The 12,891-nt window shown below is 42.9% G+C and overlaps 1 protein-coding gene across 1 annotated transcript in view; it reads right to left on the bottom strand.

Annotated features, from left to right (window-relative positions):
- Positions 1-12,891, bottom strand: part of lrp5 (low density lipoprotein receptor-related protein 5) — a 73,960-nt gene that overhangs the window by 57,587 nt on the left and 3,482 nt on the right. Inside the window, exons 2-3 of the mRNA XM_071488867.1 lie at positions 2,949-3,149; positions 2,648-2,864 (exon numbers count right to left, since the gene is read on the bottom strand). Of these exons, the coding sequence (XP_071344968.1) occupies positions 2,648-2,864; positions 2,949-3,149 (418 nt within the window). The remainder of the gene's footprint in view (positions 1-2,647; positions 2,865-2,948; positions 3,150-12,891) is intronic.

Here is a 12,891-nt window from a genome sequence, read left to right as displayed (position 1 = left end):
GTGACACGGGACCATTTTGAGTTTTGAGGTGAGTTTATTGATTCTGAAAGACACTGCCGCATTTCTGTTCAGGCTGCAGATCATTACTGACCATCAGTGACATTTTACAACTCATTTTAATTTTCAGTGGCTTTCTTTCTGTCTTTGTTCATTTGTCTGCATTTCAGTTTTTTAAGTACCGTAAGTGTCATTAATTTACCCTCTTTACGATCCATTTCCAGGCTTTGATTAAAAAAAACTAAGGAATTCTATTATCACTAGCACTTCTGGGGAAAAAAACTGAAAATGGTTTATCATTACACTAGTACAGGACTGAGGGTGTGTTTTTTTCAACGCCATAAATCAGATCTAGTTCTGGTTGAGTTCACAGTGAAAGAAAAAGGGGCACAATAAATCAGCCTGTCACACAACCAATATTTACTGGTTTGAATGTTACTTATTAAACTGTGTGGCAGTGTGTGTGTGTGTGTGTGTGTGTGTGTGTGTGTGTGTGTGCATGTGCGAGAGACATAGCTCTCTGTGTGTAGCTAAAGTTTGACAGATCTGCGTCCTTTTAGCCGCCAATGTGGAAACGAAAATTACAGAGCAGGAAACCAGAGAGAGGGAGGAGGGAAAAAAGAAAGGAGAGCATCTTCTGTCCGTTCTGTTGGTCTGGTTCCCTCCTGTGTGTGCGGCTTGCGCTCTACATACATTATTTACAGTATGGACTGAACGGGTAGAAACTCCAGCGACACAACTGTGTTAAAGCAACAAGTGTCAGGGCGAGGCTCAGGGTCATCTCTGAGCCCAGACCATGCACACAGCACGCTCTCATGCTCACCCCAAGAGACAGGCACACAGAGGCTGCATCCACACTGATGGCTTTTAGTTTGAAAGCACTGCTGTCCCAAACAGAGACTTTAGGAAACGCTGTCAGTCTCGTTTTAGTTTGAAAACTCCAGCACTGCATTTCAGACTGGACGTACACAAACAGAGACTTTTGGAAACAATGACGCAGACACCCATGTTTCTGATTGGGTCTCAGACTCCAACATTTTGAAATACATTTCTAATTGTTTCTTACCAACTAAATCAACTACACTGAACTTATTTGAACCAACTTGAACCTGAGCTGATCTGGGCTCATGTCTTACTTCTGTAGCTCTGGTCTTTATTCCTATTGTGGCATTTTACTCACCAACTACAAGACATTATAACGGGACAGTTTGTGTCACAACACCTGTGTTTTCAAATGACATTTCCAGTAATCATAGTGGACCGGTGTAGTAGTAGTAGTAGTAGTCTACAACCTGTCGAAGAGCTTGTGCTTTTGGTCTGTACACTAAAGGTGTATTTAGCAGATTGTTGGCTTGGTGAGTTACCTGTTACCAGAAGCAATAACACCAGGGCTGAACACTTAATCAAAATTTAACTGAAATCAATATGGCCAAGAGCAATATTCAAATCACAGGAGCTGCAGTTTTTTTGATAAAGGTAAAATGTGTCACAACATTGTTGTGAATTGTTAGCACCATACGTGTTGTGGTGCTACAGAGACACCCCGCCATCACATTCTCCAGATGTAAAGAAACATGTTTGTTTGGTATAAGCCCCAACAAAAATCACATTATCATAATTTTTAAAAGTTTTCAGTGAATATGAAATGCAAAAACATCATCAAACATCAAAATCCTTGTAGTGTGACTTGTTTTGTTACACCGTGAAAATAAGACACCCAGGTTGAAAAAAGTCTGACTTTTTGGTCATGAGCCCAGGTCAGGTAAAGTACCTCTGTGATGTCAGTTCAGATACTCTGAGATGTGCAGCACAAATGTACTTAAAACATTTCAGTTAATACAGTTCTGCAGGACTGAGTCTTAAAACCTGGACCTTAGTCACTTCCTGTCCCCTGGTCCCTAGTCTCTAGTTGTTTGAATGTTTCTGCTTGATGACTGAAATCAGGTCTGTGTTTAACAGCAGCTCCTGATTTCTTGAAGCTTCACCGTCTGTTAAAAAACTGTCCGGTTGCTAACAAGTGTCTAAATGAGATGACAGAGGTTGTCGGGGACGTTAAACGTCATCAGCCCAACATGAAAACCGATCTCCTCACCAGTCCACCTTTACAGCCTCGCTGTGTTTCTACAAACTGTCACTAACTCTGTCAGAGGAAAGAATTTTGAAGAAGAGCTCAGAGCTAAATCAAACTACAGGTTGAAGGTTAGTGGTGGTGACGGTGAAGTCATGCGACCGTGGTGCCGTTGGTTTATAGCCTAACATGAGCTTTTTACTGCTGCTGATTGTATTTAGGGTTCAAACATCATAAAGTGGAGTCATTAGTGAAGATGATCCTGCTGAACAAAACCTGTCAGCATCAGAAACTGTTGCTGATTTTCTTTAATCATCCGAAACACAACGGAGAAATCCTATTGGCTGTTTGTGATGATGACTTCAGGGTTGGACTATAAAACTACATAATCTCTGTGGCTATATATATAGTAGTGGGTGTAAATACACGTTTCCCAGTTACCTGGCCCCTACACCAGCTACTCTCTCCCTCCTTCCCTCCGCCCACTGAGGGTCACTTACAGTACAACCAACAGACACCTTCAAACTCAGACAGTTCTGGTCTGACAGTAGTGTGTGTGTGTGTGTGCGCGCGTTCTGTTACCGTTGAGCAGGGTTGAGAGCGACGGCCCTGGGCTGGTCCAAGTCCATCCAAAACAGGACCTTCCTGGAGGTGCCATCTAGGTTGGCCACTTCAATCCGATTGGTCTCCGAGTCTGTCCAGTACAGCTTCCTACCCAGCCAATCACAGGCCAACCCATCAGGACTGTCCAGTCCTGATACTACCACGGTCTGGCCAGTTCCCAGTGCCTCTTTCAGGGCTGCAACCACAGAACATAGACAGTGTGAAACAGTGACCAGAGCGAGGAAGCAGGAGAGTGAACACGGAGACAGTAGAGTCTTACAGTTGGATGACTGATTCCAGTGCGTCTGTTTGATGGCCTCCTCACTGACATCTGTCCAAAATATAAGGCCCTCAGCATACAGGAAGTCCACCGCTGCTGCATCCTCCAGGTCGCTAACAACAATGGCCGACTCACCCCGCACACCCTCTGCATCTACCAATCGCACATCACGCCGGTTGGCAAAGAGGAGGAGAGGCGAGCCTAGAGAGGAGAAGGGGGAACTTTTTACAAACACCAAAATAATGGAAACACAATGTCCACAATCCTGCAGCTGAGCAACTTAAGAACCTCACTGATCAGATTTCTGAGCGCTGTTATTGGTCGACAGCAAGAGAAGGTAAACCCACCTGCAGCCTGCTGAGCACCGGTCTACCTGACAGTGGTTTGTTTATGAATTTAAATGCTGCATCACATCAGTCCTCTTAAAGAATTCAACTGAATCCACTCAATGACAGAGTTTGAACTGTGATGATTGATTAATTAATTCTCTTAGTAAAAGAGGAATGAACTAGCTCATGTTCTTAAATTACCACATTGTTTATCCCGAAGACTTTGTTATCTCAAGGATATTTCATTAACTTTTATCTTTTAGAGGCAAAATGTGTATAAGTGAAAGAAGAAGAAAAGTGTGGAATTTCATTTGGGAAGTTTTGGAAAATTTGACACAATTTGTAGTTTTCTGCAAAACTTAGAAGTTCTGAATGTAAACAGGGAATCTGACGACGCCGTGATCTTACTTAGTGGGGAACTGGATAGTGTCTTATGTTTCATGTCTTTATTTACCACAAGGTTTTTTCATACATATGTTTAAAATATGCTGTGATGCTGTGAGTCACCAAACTGGAATCTGTAAGTTAGTGGGGTGCGATCTGGCGACATGACAAACATTTTGGGTAGGATCACAACCATGACCTGAATCCTGTTTCCGCTCTGATTTTATTCTGAAAGTCCTGACTGGAAGCTGAGATTTGTATCTTTCCACTGCTTTGACACTTCTTTCAGGCTAGCTGTTTAACGGTTAACAACGGGCTGGTTAACAGTGACTGAACTTGTTAAATATCTAAATATAGAAACTTTTAATGACTTGATCTGTACGATCCATCTGAATAATAGATCATATGACAAAGCAATATCCTCCACGATATGTGGTGTCACATATCATTTGAATTTTATTGATTGTGAGTCTGATTCTAATTCTGCTTTTTATCAATTTCCTATTCCAATTCCAAAAAGGTTTAAAAAGGTCAGAGGTTTAAAAAACCAAAACTTAAAAAAATTAAAAGTGTTAATTGAACATTCTCAGAGTAAATAGTATTTACTGTTTACTACAATAAAAACATCTAATCCACAGACATGAACTTTAAAAAATATTCAATAATAGATCAGTGTAGAGCTGTATTTTACTGGTCAAGGACATCACGGAAACAGGTGGTCCAGAGGTGATTTTAACAGTCAAAACAAGAAAATGTAAAGGGCTCATACTCTGGAATCAGGTGTTTCAAGAGGAAAATAAAACTCTGGAAAATATTCGAGGAAAGAAAACAGTGGTGACCAAGAATCACACAGTTAAACTGTGATCAGACGTGAATCCACTGCAGCCAGAGAAATATGAGGGAAGGTCAAACTGCTCTTATTGAAGCAGGTGGCTCGCCCACTCCTACCATAAAATAATATTAATGAGTTCAATCGACAAGTATTTCTGGTGCTGACTAGTGAAGGTAACAACATTTAATCGTCCCAGCAAAGCTGATTTACATGGTTCATATTTCATCAATGGGTGTGGACGTTTGAGTGGAGTTGATGTGGCAGGAACAAGTGAATCTGACTTTGTGTGGAATTCGAAAGATGTGAGCAGGGAGGGCCTAAGATGAGTTGCATTATGGGAAATCCAGTGTTTAAGAGGATCCAGTGTTTTGGGACCTAAAGACAGAATATCTGGACCTTTGACTTGGACCATTCTTTGTTTATCTGTCTACTAGTTTTGTGGTAATTCAAAAACATCATCATGTGGGAAGACATTCACACATTTGAAGTGAAAAAACAGAAAATAAGAGTCACTTTCAGACTGAATCACCAACCACTAAATTATGAACCAACTTTGAAGTTTGTTCCAAGCTCAGAATGAAAACCACATTTGCTGACACGTCCAGCTGATCTGACCATCTGGATCATTGTCCAGTCGACCAGCAGTCTCAGAGGAGTTTCACTTCACTGCTGGCTCATTTTGATTGGTCCTGTCAGATCAGTACCTCTACACCCCCACAGTACCACACGCCGCGGTCACGTTCACAGCAGGTCACTGGAGCACTAAACAAGCTTTGGCAAAAGAAAAACCTGTTTGCACCAGACAGGATGGCTGCTCACTGGAACGAAGTCCAAACATGAGCTGTCAAAAACACAAAACCTCAACATTACCACCATCTGGCAACAATCTGCAGAGGCCACTGAAGAGAAAGACACAACGGGACCAGGAGGACTGTGTCTGTCTGCACAAACAAGTCTTTCTGTCCACCCTGCACTCACACATAAAAATCACACATTGAACACACTGTGTGTATAACATGTTTACGTGTGTGTGTGCAGCTCAGTAGCTCCACAGTCGTTGTCCTCCCACTGTTGGAGGCAGTCGCTGTCCCAGCAGCTGCCACACTGCCTCTGGGGAAGCTCTGTGGTTTCGGTCTGGCGTGGTGGCAGACCTGCTACGCTGTGGTTTGGCACAGTGCTGCGTGCTGTAATCCCACAGCATCGAGTCACACTGCCTCTGTGTCACAGTGTGGACGCTGGCCCAAAGACAAGACCTTACATTACAGCTATTTCAATTAGTGAATCATTCATTTAATAACAAAAAGGGTTTTGTGACTGACCCTAGTGTGAATTCGACCTTTGAACTCGTCCATTTACAGTCTACACAAACATGCTTTTATGACCACAGCAGAGTTTCTTCTCCTCATGCAGCATCAGGACAGTGACGAGCAGAGTCTCTGTGTGTTCTTATTTGAGTAATTCTTTTGTTTTTGTGTGACCTGACGGAACACACACTGAGAAGGTGTCTGGACTCACACAGAGGAACTCCAACGCCTGCAGACTGACACAGAATCCCAAAACACAAATCTCTGTGGGTGTGAGTCTGAACTGTGTAAGGTCCATGTGAAGCTGATGATATTAGCTAATATGGATGTAACAATTCTCTGTTCCCTGACTGCTGACCCTCGACCCTGATTGGACCAAAACAGTCATGTGACACACACAGTTAGAAGACAATAGAATAGGTGTAAGGTTTCATATAGAGCTCACTGTGACTTTAAATAGAACAATAATGTTGTGAGTTGTGGATTTCACTATAAAACGAGTCAACACCAACACCTTCTGTGCTTCTGATTCACATGAGTATAGAAACAACGCTCTTGCGCTCAACAGGCGCAGGGGGTTGGTGTTGACATCTGATGACATCATCTTAGGCTCTGGGATGTTTTCTGATGTTTAACAGAATAAACAATGATTGAGAAAATTACCTTCATATAAATCAATAATGATTCATCAGATCATTGTTTGCTGTTCAAAATGTTCCCATGAAACAGGAAGTATAAGGCCAGAGACACACTGGATGTGTTGCGTGTGTGTGGCGGCTGCAGAACGTCTTGATTTTCACTTCGGCGCCCATGTTAGGAGCGGACACATTGCCTGATTGCCTGCGTGACACACACGTGAGACACACGCCCAGTGGCGCAAAAAGTGGGTATGCACCATATGTGCGGCGCATAGGGGCGCCGCGCTAGAGGGGGCGCCAAAGCGATGGGGGAAAAAATATTTTGAGTCGGCATTTTCTGTATTTAACAGCTGTTTGTGCATGTGTAAATGATATGATCAATAACAGAGAGGCATGTCACTAGTTAGGCGCCCCTCCGCTCCCTCTCCTCCCCTCCTCTCGCCCCCTTCCACACACACACACACAAGACGTTCCAGTGCGCGCCCCCTCGAGCACGCGCTGGAGCGCGGGTTTTTTTTCTTTTTCATTTTGAATCGTGTTGTTAGGCTCCATCTAATGACAGAGGGGGAGCAAAGATGGAGAGGCAGAAGAGAAAGCTCTCGGGGGCACAAAAAAGAAAGAGGAAGAGAGACAAGGAGAAAGATTTTGAGGGGATGAAAAAAAGCTTTTCAAAGTGGTTGAAAGACAGTGGGTAAGTTATATCAGTGTATCAAGAGGAGGCTTGTAAACAGTGCTGTTGTGATGTACTGTATCAGATGCAGCGTCCAATCAGTTACTGATTTCTCCAAAGGATTTCCAAACTGATCCAATACAGATATAATTTAAAATTAAAATTTCATGTTTTTTATATGTGGTTTGACTGCTGTATTTTTAAACCTCCTTAACACAAAGTTCATGTGATTCAGGTGTGAGGATGGAGAGAAAGAAGAGAAGAAGGGAGAGTTGGTCTAATATTAGGTGGAAGTGTAGGAACAGCCACTTGATATCAAGTGATTAATTTCTAAATATTATTTATATTGAAAAATTGCATTAGCAAGATGTGTAATTTATTCAAAGCTATTGAACAATGCTTGTTTGACCATATGAATATAGCGGAGAAAAGCACAGGCAAGGGGTGAAGGAGACAGACATGAGGTTGGTGACGGCATCTGCTATAGAGGAGACCAATGATGACATCAGGTAGGAATAATTAAACTGTGAGGCTACAAAAACCTAGATGCCTAGTATGGTTTGAATTTCACTGTGTCCTTTTGGGAAAATTAGTGCAGACAGACATGGCAAGTCAATCACCACAGAAGATGAGGGAGAGGAACAGAGAGGTGAAGATGAGGGAGAGGAACAGAGAGGTGCAGATGATGATGAAGAGGAACTGGAACAGAGAGGTGCAGAGGAGAGGGCTGGGGCAAGGCCTTACTCAGAAGATCCATCTGAATGGCCTTCACCACACAAAATCGGGGACTCATTGAGGCAGTACATGGTTGAGAATGGCCCACAGAAATGTCCTGGGCCATATCCAAGAATAGATAAGAGTAAAAGGTGTTTTTCCAAAGTGTACTGTTTTTGTGTACTGTCCAATGGAGAGAAAGTGGAGCGGGATTGGTTACTGTACTCCAAAAGTAACAACAGAGATTTATACACATAAACATTGAAAAAAAGGGAAAAAAGGGGGTTGGTGGGGGGGGCTGTAATATGTCTGCATACCCCTCAGAAAGTAGGTAGTTGCGCCCCTGCACACGCCTTTCACGTCGCGGCTGCTTCGATAAACGTCTCGCCTTTGATGCATGACGTGCACATCTTGCAGCAAAAATAGACAGAGGACAGACGTGCTGATGTCATTTTGACATCACAACAGCAATGTTACACAAAACTGACACCTTCCACAATAGTCTCTATGTCTAGGCTGAATCTGAACATGACAAAGACACGAAAAAAAATTAACTATCTTAGCAGCTGCATGTGGAGACAGTGAAGTTTAGAGACAATTTCTGTCAAAATAAATCACAAAATTATTAAAAATGCACAGAAATTCAACATTCAAGTCTCCTGTAAACTCTGTTTAGAGAGACGGAGCTGTAGCAGTAGTTACGGAGCAGATACGCAGCTGGTATGAACACACATGCATGTTTTTCTGCAGCAGATCAGCAACAGCAGCCGCAACGCACACACCACACACCCAGTGTGTCTCCGGCGTTATTATCTTACTACACAGGGACCACAGAGGTCAGCTTCCCTCCTCTAAGCTGAAATACACTACAACAGCATCAATATACCACACAGTCCTACAGCTACGACACATTGATCAGCAGGCTCATCCATCAACACAGAGACAGAGACACACACTTCGGCTCACCTCTTTCCTAACAGAGGCCCTTCAGTGAGAATCAGTGCTGCTGGCTAACCTCCCCAGGCTGACTGAGGTTTCCTGGTGACTGAGAGTTCAAGTCCAGACTGCTACAACAAAAAACTTTTTATTTCATTACTGTCATATTTCATCTGAGATTGTCTCTTCCTAACATTGTTTTTCCTGTCTGTCTTTCAGGACATCACCAATCTGGAGACTAACCAATCATTAACCTCCAGGTGTGAAACATGAGGCATCAGCAGTGAAGAGCTGAGAGCTGCAGTTCCTCTAGTGACCACTAGAGTCTGGCTCCAGCAGTGAGTCAGTCCCCATAGACTCCCATGTTCAAATGTCCAACTTTACAGCAGAAAGAAACATGTTTACAGCCTGGTACAAAAACTGTTCTGGTCTCTAGAGCTAATTTCCTCCTTCATGACAAATGTATGGCTGAATTTTATAGAACTCACCTGTTTACATTTTAGGCGAGGGTGTGGCCTCTTTGAGTGACAGGTGGGTGAGCATATCCTTACCACATAATCTCAGCTCCACACACGCCCCATCTCTTTGCCCATTTTTGGATTAGCTGGGAATTGGGGGCGGAGTCCGGCACAGACACTACGCTATCTTCATTTACAGTCTATGAGACTTACATTACTGAGTCTGTATTTCATAAAGAGGTGTTTTGTCATGTGCAAACTTGTAAAACTGTACTGAGGTACCAGAACATTACTGATCCACCACCTGAGGTGACACTGAACCTCACATCCTGCCAACCCTGCTGACATCAGTGACAACCCAGCTGTTTGGAGCATCACCATCTCTAACGTTAGCCAAGTGTGGCCAACGTTAGCAGAGCTAGCGCCAGCAGCCTTCTCACCTTGCAGGTTGACATGTCTGTGCTTACATATTGATCTGGTCTGGAACAGGCTGCACAGACACACTGGAGCAGCTGGACATTGGGTTAGCCCCTTTCAGACATGCACATAAACCTGCTCATAATTTTGCATGTTGATCAACGCAACAGTACAACAGTAACATTTCCATGACACTTCTAACCTAGCACCAGTCTTGACTGATTGCTGTCACATTCAGACGTGTTGTTTAAGTACCAGAGCACACCTGTGACCTATGCCACACACGCACATGTTCAACTGAAATGAGAGCTTAGCTATGTTTTCATAGCCGAGCCTGTTAGCTTAGCTTGACGTCTCCTGCACAGCAACAATTCCTCAGACTGGATGTTTTCAAAGCAGCTTCATTTTCTGCACACAAGTAAGTCAACGGAATCATTTAAAAGACACCAACTACCTGTGTTTATTCACCTGCTGCTTCACGCCACACTGACCACAACCAACTACTTCCTGGTTCAGATCCTCAGTTTATCTCCATGAGACACAGCGACCATCAAACCTTCACAGTTAACCTGCAGACTGTGTGAATATCAGCAGATATTAACCTGAGCCAGCCTTTCATATGGCTCCACTACAGGTCAGCAGACCCCCCATTACTGTAATGACTTATTGTTCTATCCAACACTGAAACACAATTAACAGTTTGTCTCAAATTAAACATTATTAATAAAGATTGTACCAACGTGTTTCACTAAACCTACAGTTACAACAATGAAACAGAACAAATAATGGGTAAAATGTGGACAACTGAGGACAAATGACATCACTGCACCTGGTGTTGTATAGAGTGTGTGTGTGTGTGTGCACACATGGGAACAACACAACACAAAAGAACAGACCAAAAAACTGCATTTCAGTTTGTCAGTGCGATTAACAATCAAAGTCGGGGTGTGTGTGTGTGTGTGTGGGGTGGGAGGAGGTCATACTGAGATAGCAGATTGAAAAGAGAGAAGGGTCCCAAAAGAAGTTTCTGAAGTGCAGACAATGCACTGCTGCGCCCCCGTCTGTGTGGTGCGCACGCACGCGTACGTACACACACACACACACACAACTTCTAAGTTCATGTGTTTTGGTTTGCAGGGCCCTTTGCTTTACATCTTATCAGAGCCCATCTCAACAGAAAACTGTGCGTGTGTGTGCGTGTGTGTGTGTGCGTGTGTGCTGCAAGGAAGGAAGAGATTTTCTTCACACCTCCCCAGCTGGGACAAGAAAAATGTGTGTGATGAGTGCAGGAGCATAGTTATGCAGCCTCTGTGTGTGTGTGTGTGTGTGTGTGTGTGTGTGTGTGTGTGTGTGTGTGCGTATACATGTCTTTCTATGGTTGGTTTCAGGTTTAGTTAGTTAGTATTACGGTGGGTGGGGGTGGGGTATTATGTCAATGAGGGGGTCCCCATGAATATAGTCATATAGTACAATAAGCCTGTGTGTGTGTGTGTGTGTGTGTGTGTGTGTGTGTGTATGAAGGGACCCCAGAGAAATCAAGGTGGACTGCCACAGACTTTCTCTCTCTCTCCACCTCTGCTCCTTCTTTCTTATTTCTCCCTCTCTCCTCCTTCATCTTCTGTGTCTGTCTCCTCCCCCACTCCTCTTTTCTCCTTTCCCTTTCTTCTCTCTGCAGTTTCTTTTTCATTCCTCTCTCTTCTCCGTCTCCCTGTTTCCCCATCTCTCTCCTCCCTCCATCAGACTCGTCTGAATCCAAACAGCAGACCCTCCTCCAGTTTCACACCAGAGCAACACAAACAGGAAAAGATATCAATCTCTTCCTTACATTCCTCCTCAGCACTGTCTCCAGATCTCTTCTCCTTACCTTCAGAGCCTCGCGTTTTCCCTCCTACCTCACTTGTTTCCTTTCTCTGCTGCCAGTGGCTCACTGACTCAGATCTTGATGCACCTCATTTATTGGCTCAAACCTCAATTTGTTTTTGGTACTGACCAATTAGATAAAGCTAACATCAATCAAATTAGACTGTATTTTTTTAGACAACGTCCTGTTAGTTTCTGAACACTGCAAATAAAAGCTGGGAAAAATCAACAGATCCAAAATACAAAAATATCAAGATTTCTTTTTCATTCTGGTTGTTTGTTCCACTTCAGAAAAACCCTGTTTCCTATTGAACAACTGAAGTGTTCGGTAGATGCTGTGTGAGCATAGCTGCTCTATTGTCAATCGGCCTGCTTCAGGTCCTGCCATGTTTTATTGAGTCGAATGAGCCTCCACCCAAACAAAAGAACAGACTCAGTGTATGAAGCCTGAAGCACATATAGCGCAGGCTAATGGTTGGTCTCAGAAATGGAAAAAACAAATACCCAGTGTTCCCGGGGAAAAGAGGGGTTTTTTTGGTGGCCCACCCAAATAGACAAGGCCCCACCCAAAAAAGATTATTTCTTATATTCTACATGTCAGTAGAGCGGGGAACCAAAACCTGGTATTACCGAAAACAGATATTTAACATATGAGACTTTTGGCTTCCCAAAATAAAAAAAGAATTCAGGTTTGGTATAGGGCTGAAAGATATTCAAAAAAAATCATATTGCTATTATTTTGGCAGTTGAAATTATCGTTTTGCATTTAACTTTTACTGATGTTATTTTTGTTGGGGCTTGTATCAAACAAATTTTAAGTTAACATTCAGTGTTAAAGGTCCATCCAGTCTATAGGTAGATGTCCATGTGTTTTTTGATTATAAAGCAGGTCTAGGTTCTATATTAATACTGTGAAAGTATCAAAGCCTCAGTCCACAGAGAAATGCACACAATTCAAGGAAGAGGAGCTTGTCTATCGCAAATCAAGACGACGCGACATCATACTCAACGGAGTCGAGATATCATTCACTGAAATCAACACTTTCCAAGTTGGTTTTTGGTTCTTAAAACCACAAATATATCATCTTATATATGATATCAAAACTTCAAATAAGACACTGGAAAAGTGTAAAATATTGGACATTTAAGTTTCAATATATTACCCTTTTCAAAGTCCATGCTTCAGGCACATTTCACTGGGTTGTCATCAAGCATTAAGGTTCAACACCCAGGCACAGTTAAAATACAAATGTCTGATTTTCTGTCACCACTCAAAAAGATTTTCAGAGCCAAGTTCTTAGAGACAAAATCCCACTCTTGGGTAGAGTCTGAGAGTATGAAGAAAATCCCCAAACCCCACCCACACTGAGCAGACAGGCCTGTCTGTATGTTTCATGTGGA

This window comes from Trachinotus anak, unplaced genomic scaffold (assembly GCF_046630095.1).
Source record: "Trachinotus anak isolate AG129_WGS33_773 ecotype Australia unplaced genomic scaffold, CSIRO_AGI_Tana_v1 ptg000002l, whole genome shotgun sequence".
Classification (NCBI taxonomy): Eukaryota; Metazoa; Chordata; class Actinopteri; order Carangiformes; family Carangidae; genus Trachinotus; species Trachinotus anak.
This window is presented reverse-complemented; position numbering and strand designations above follow the sequence as displayed.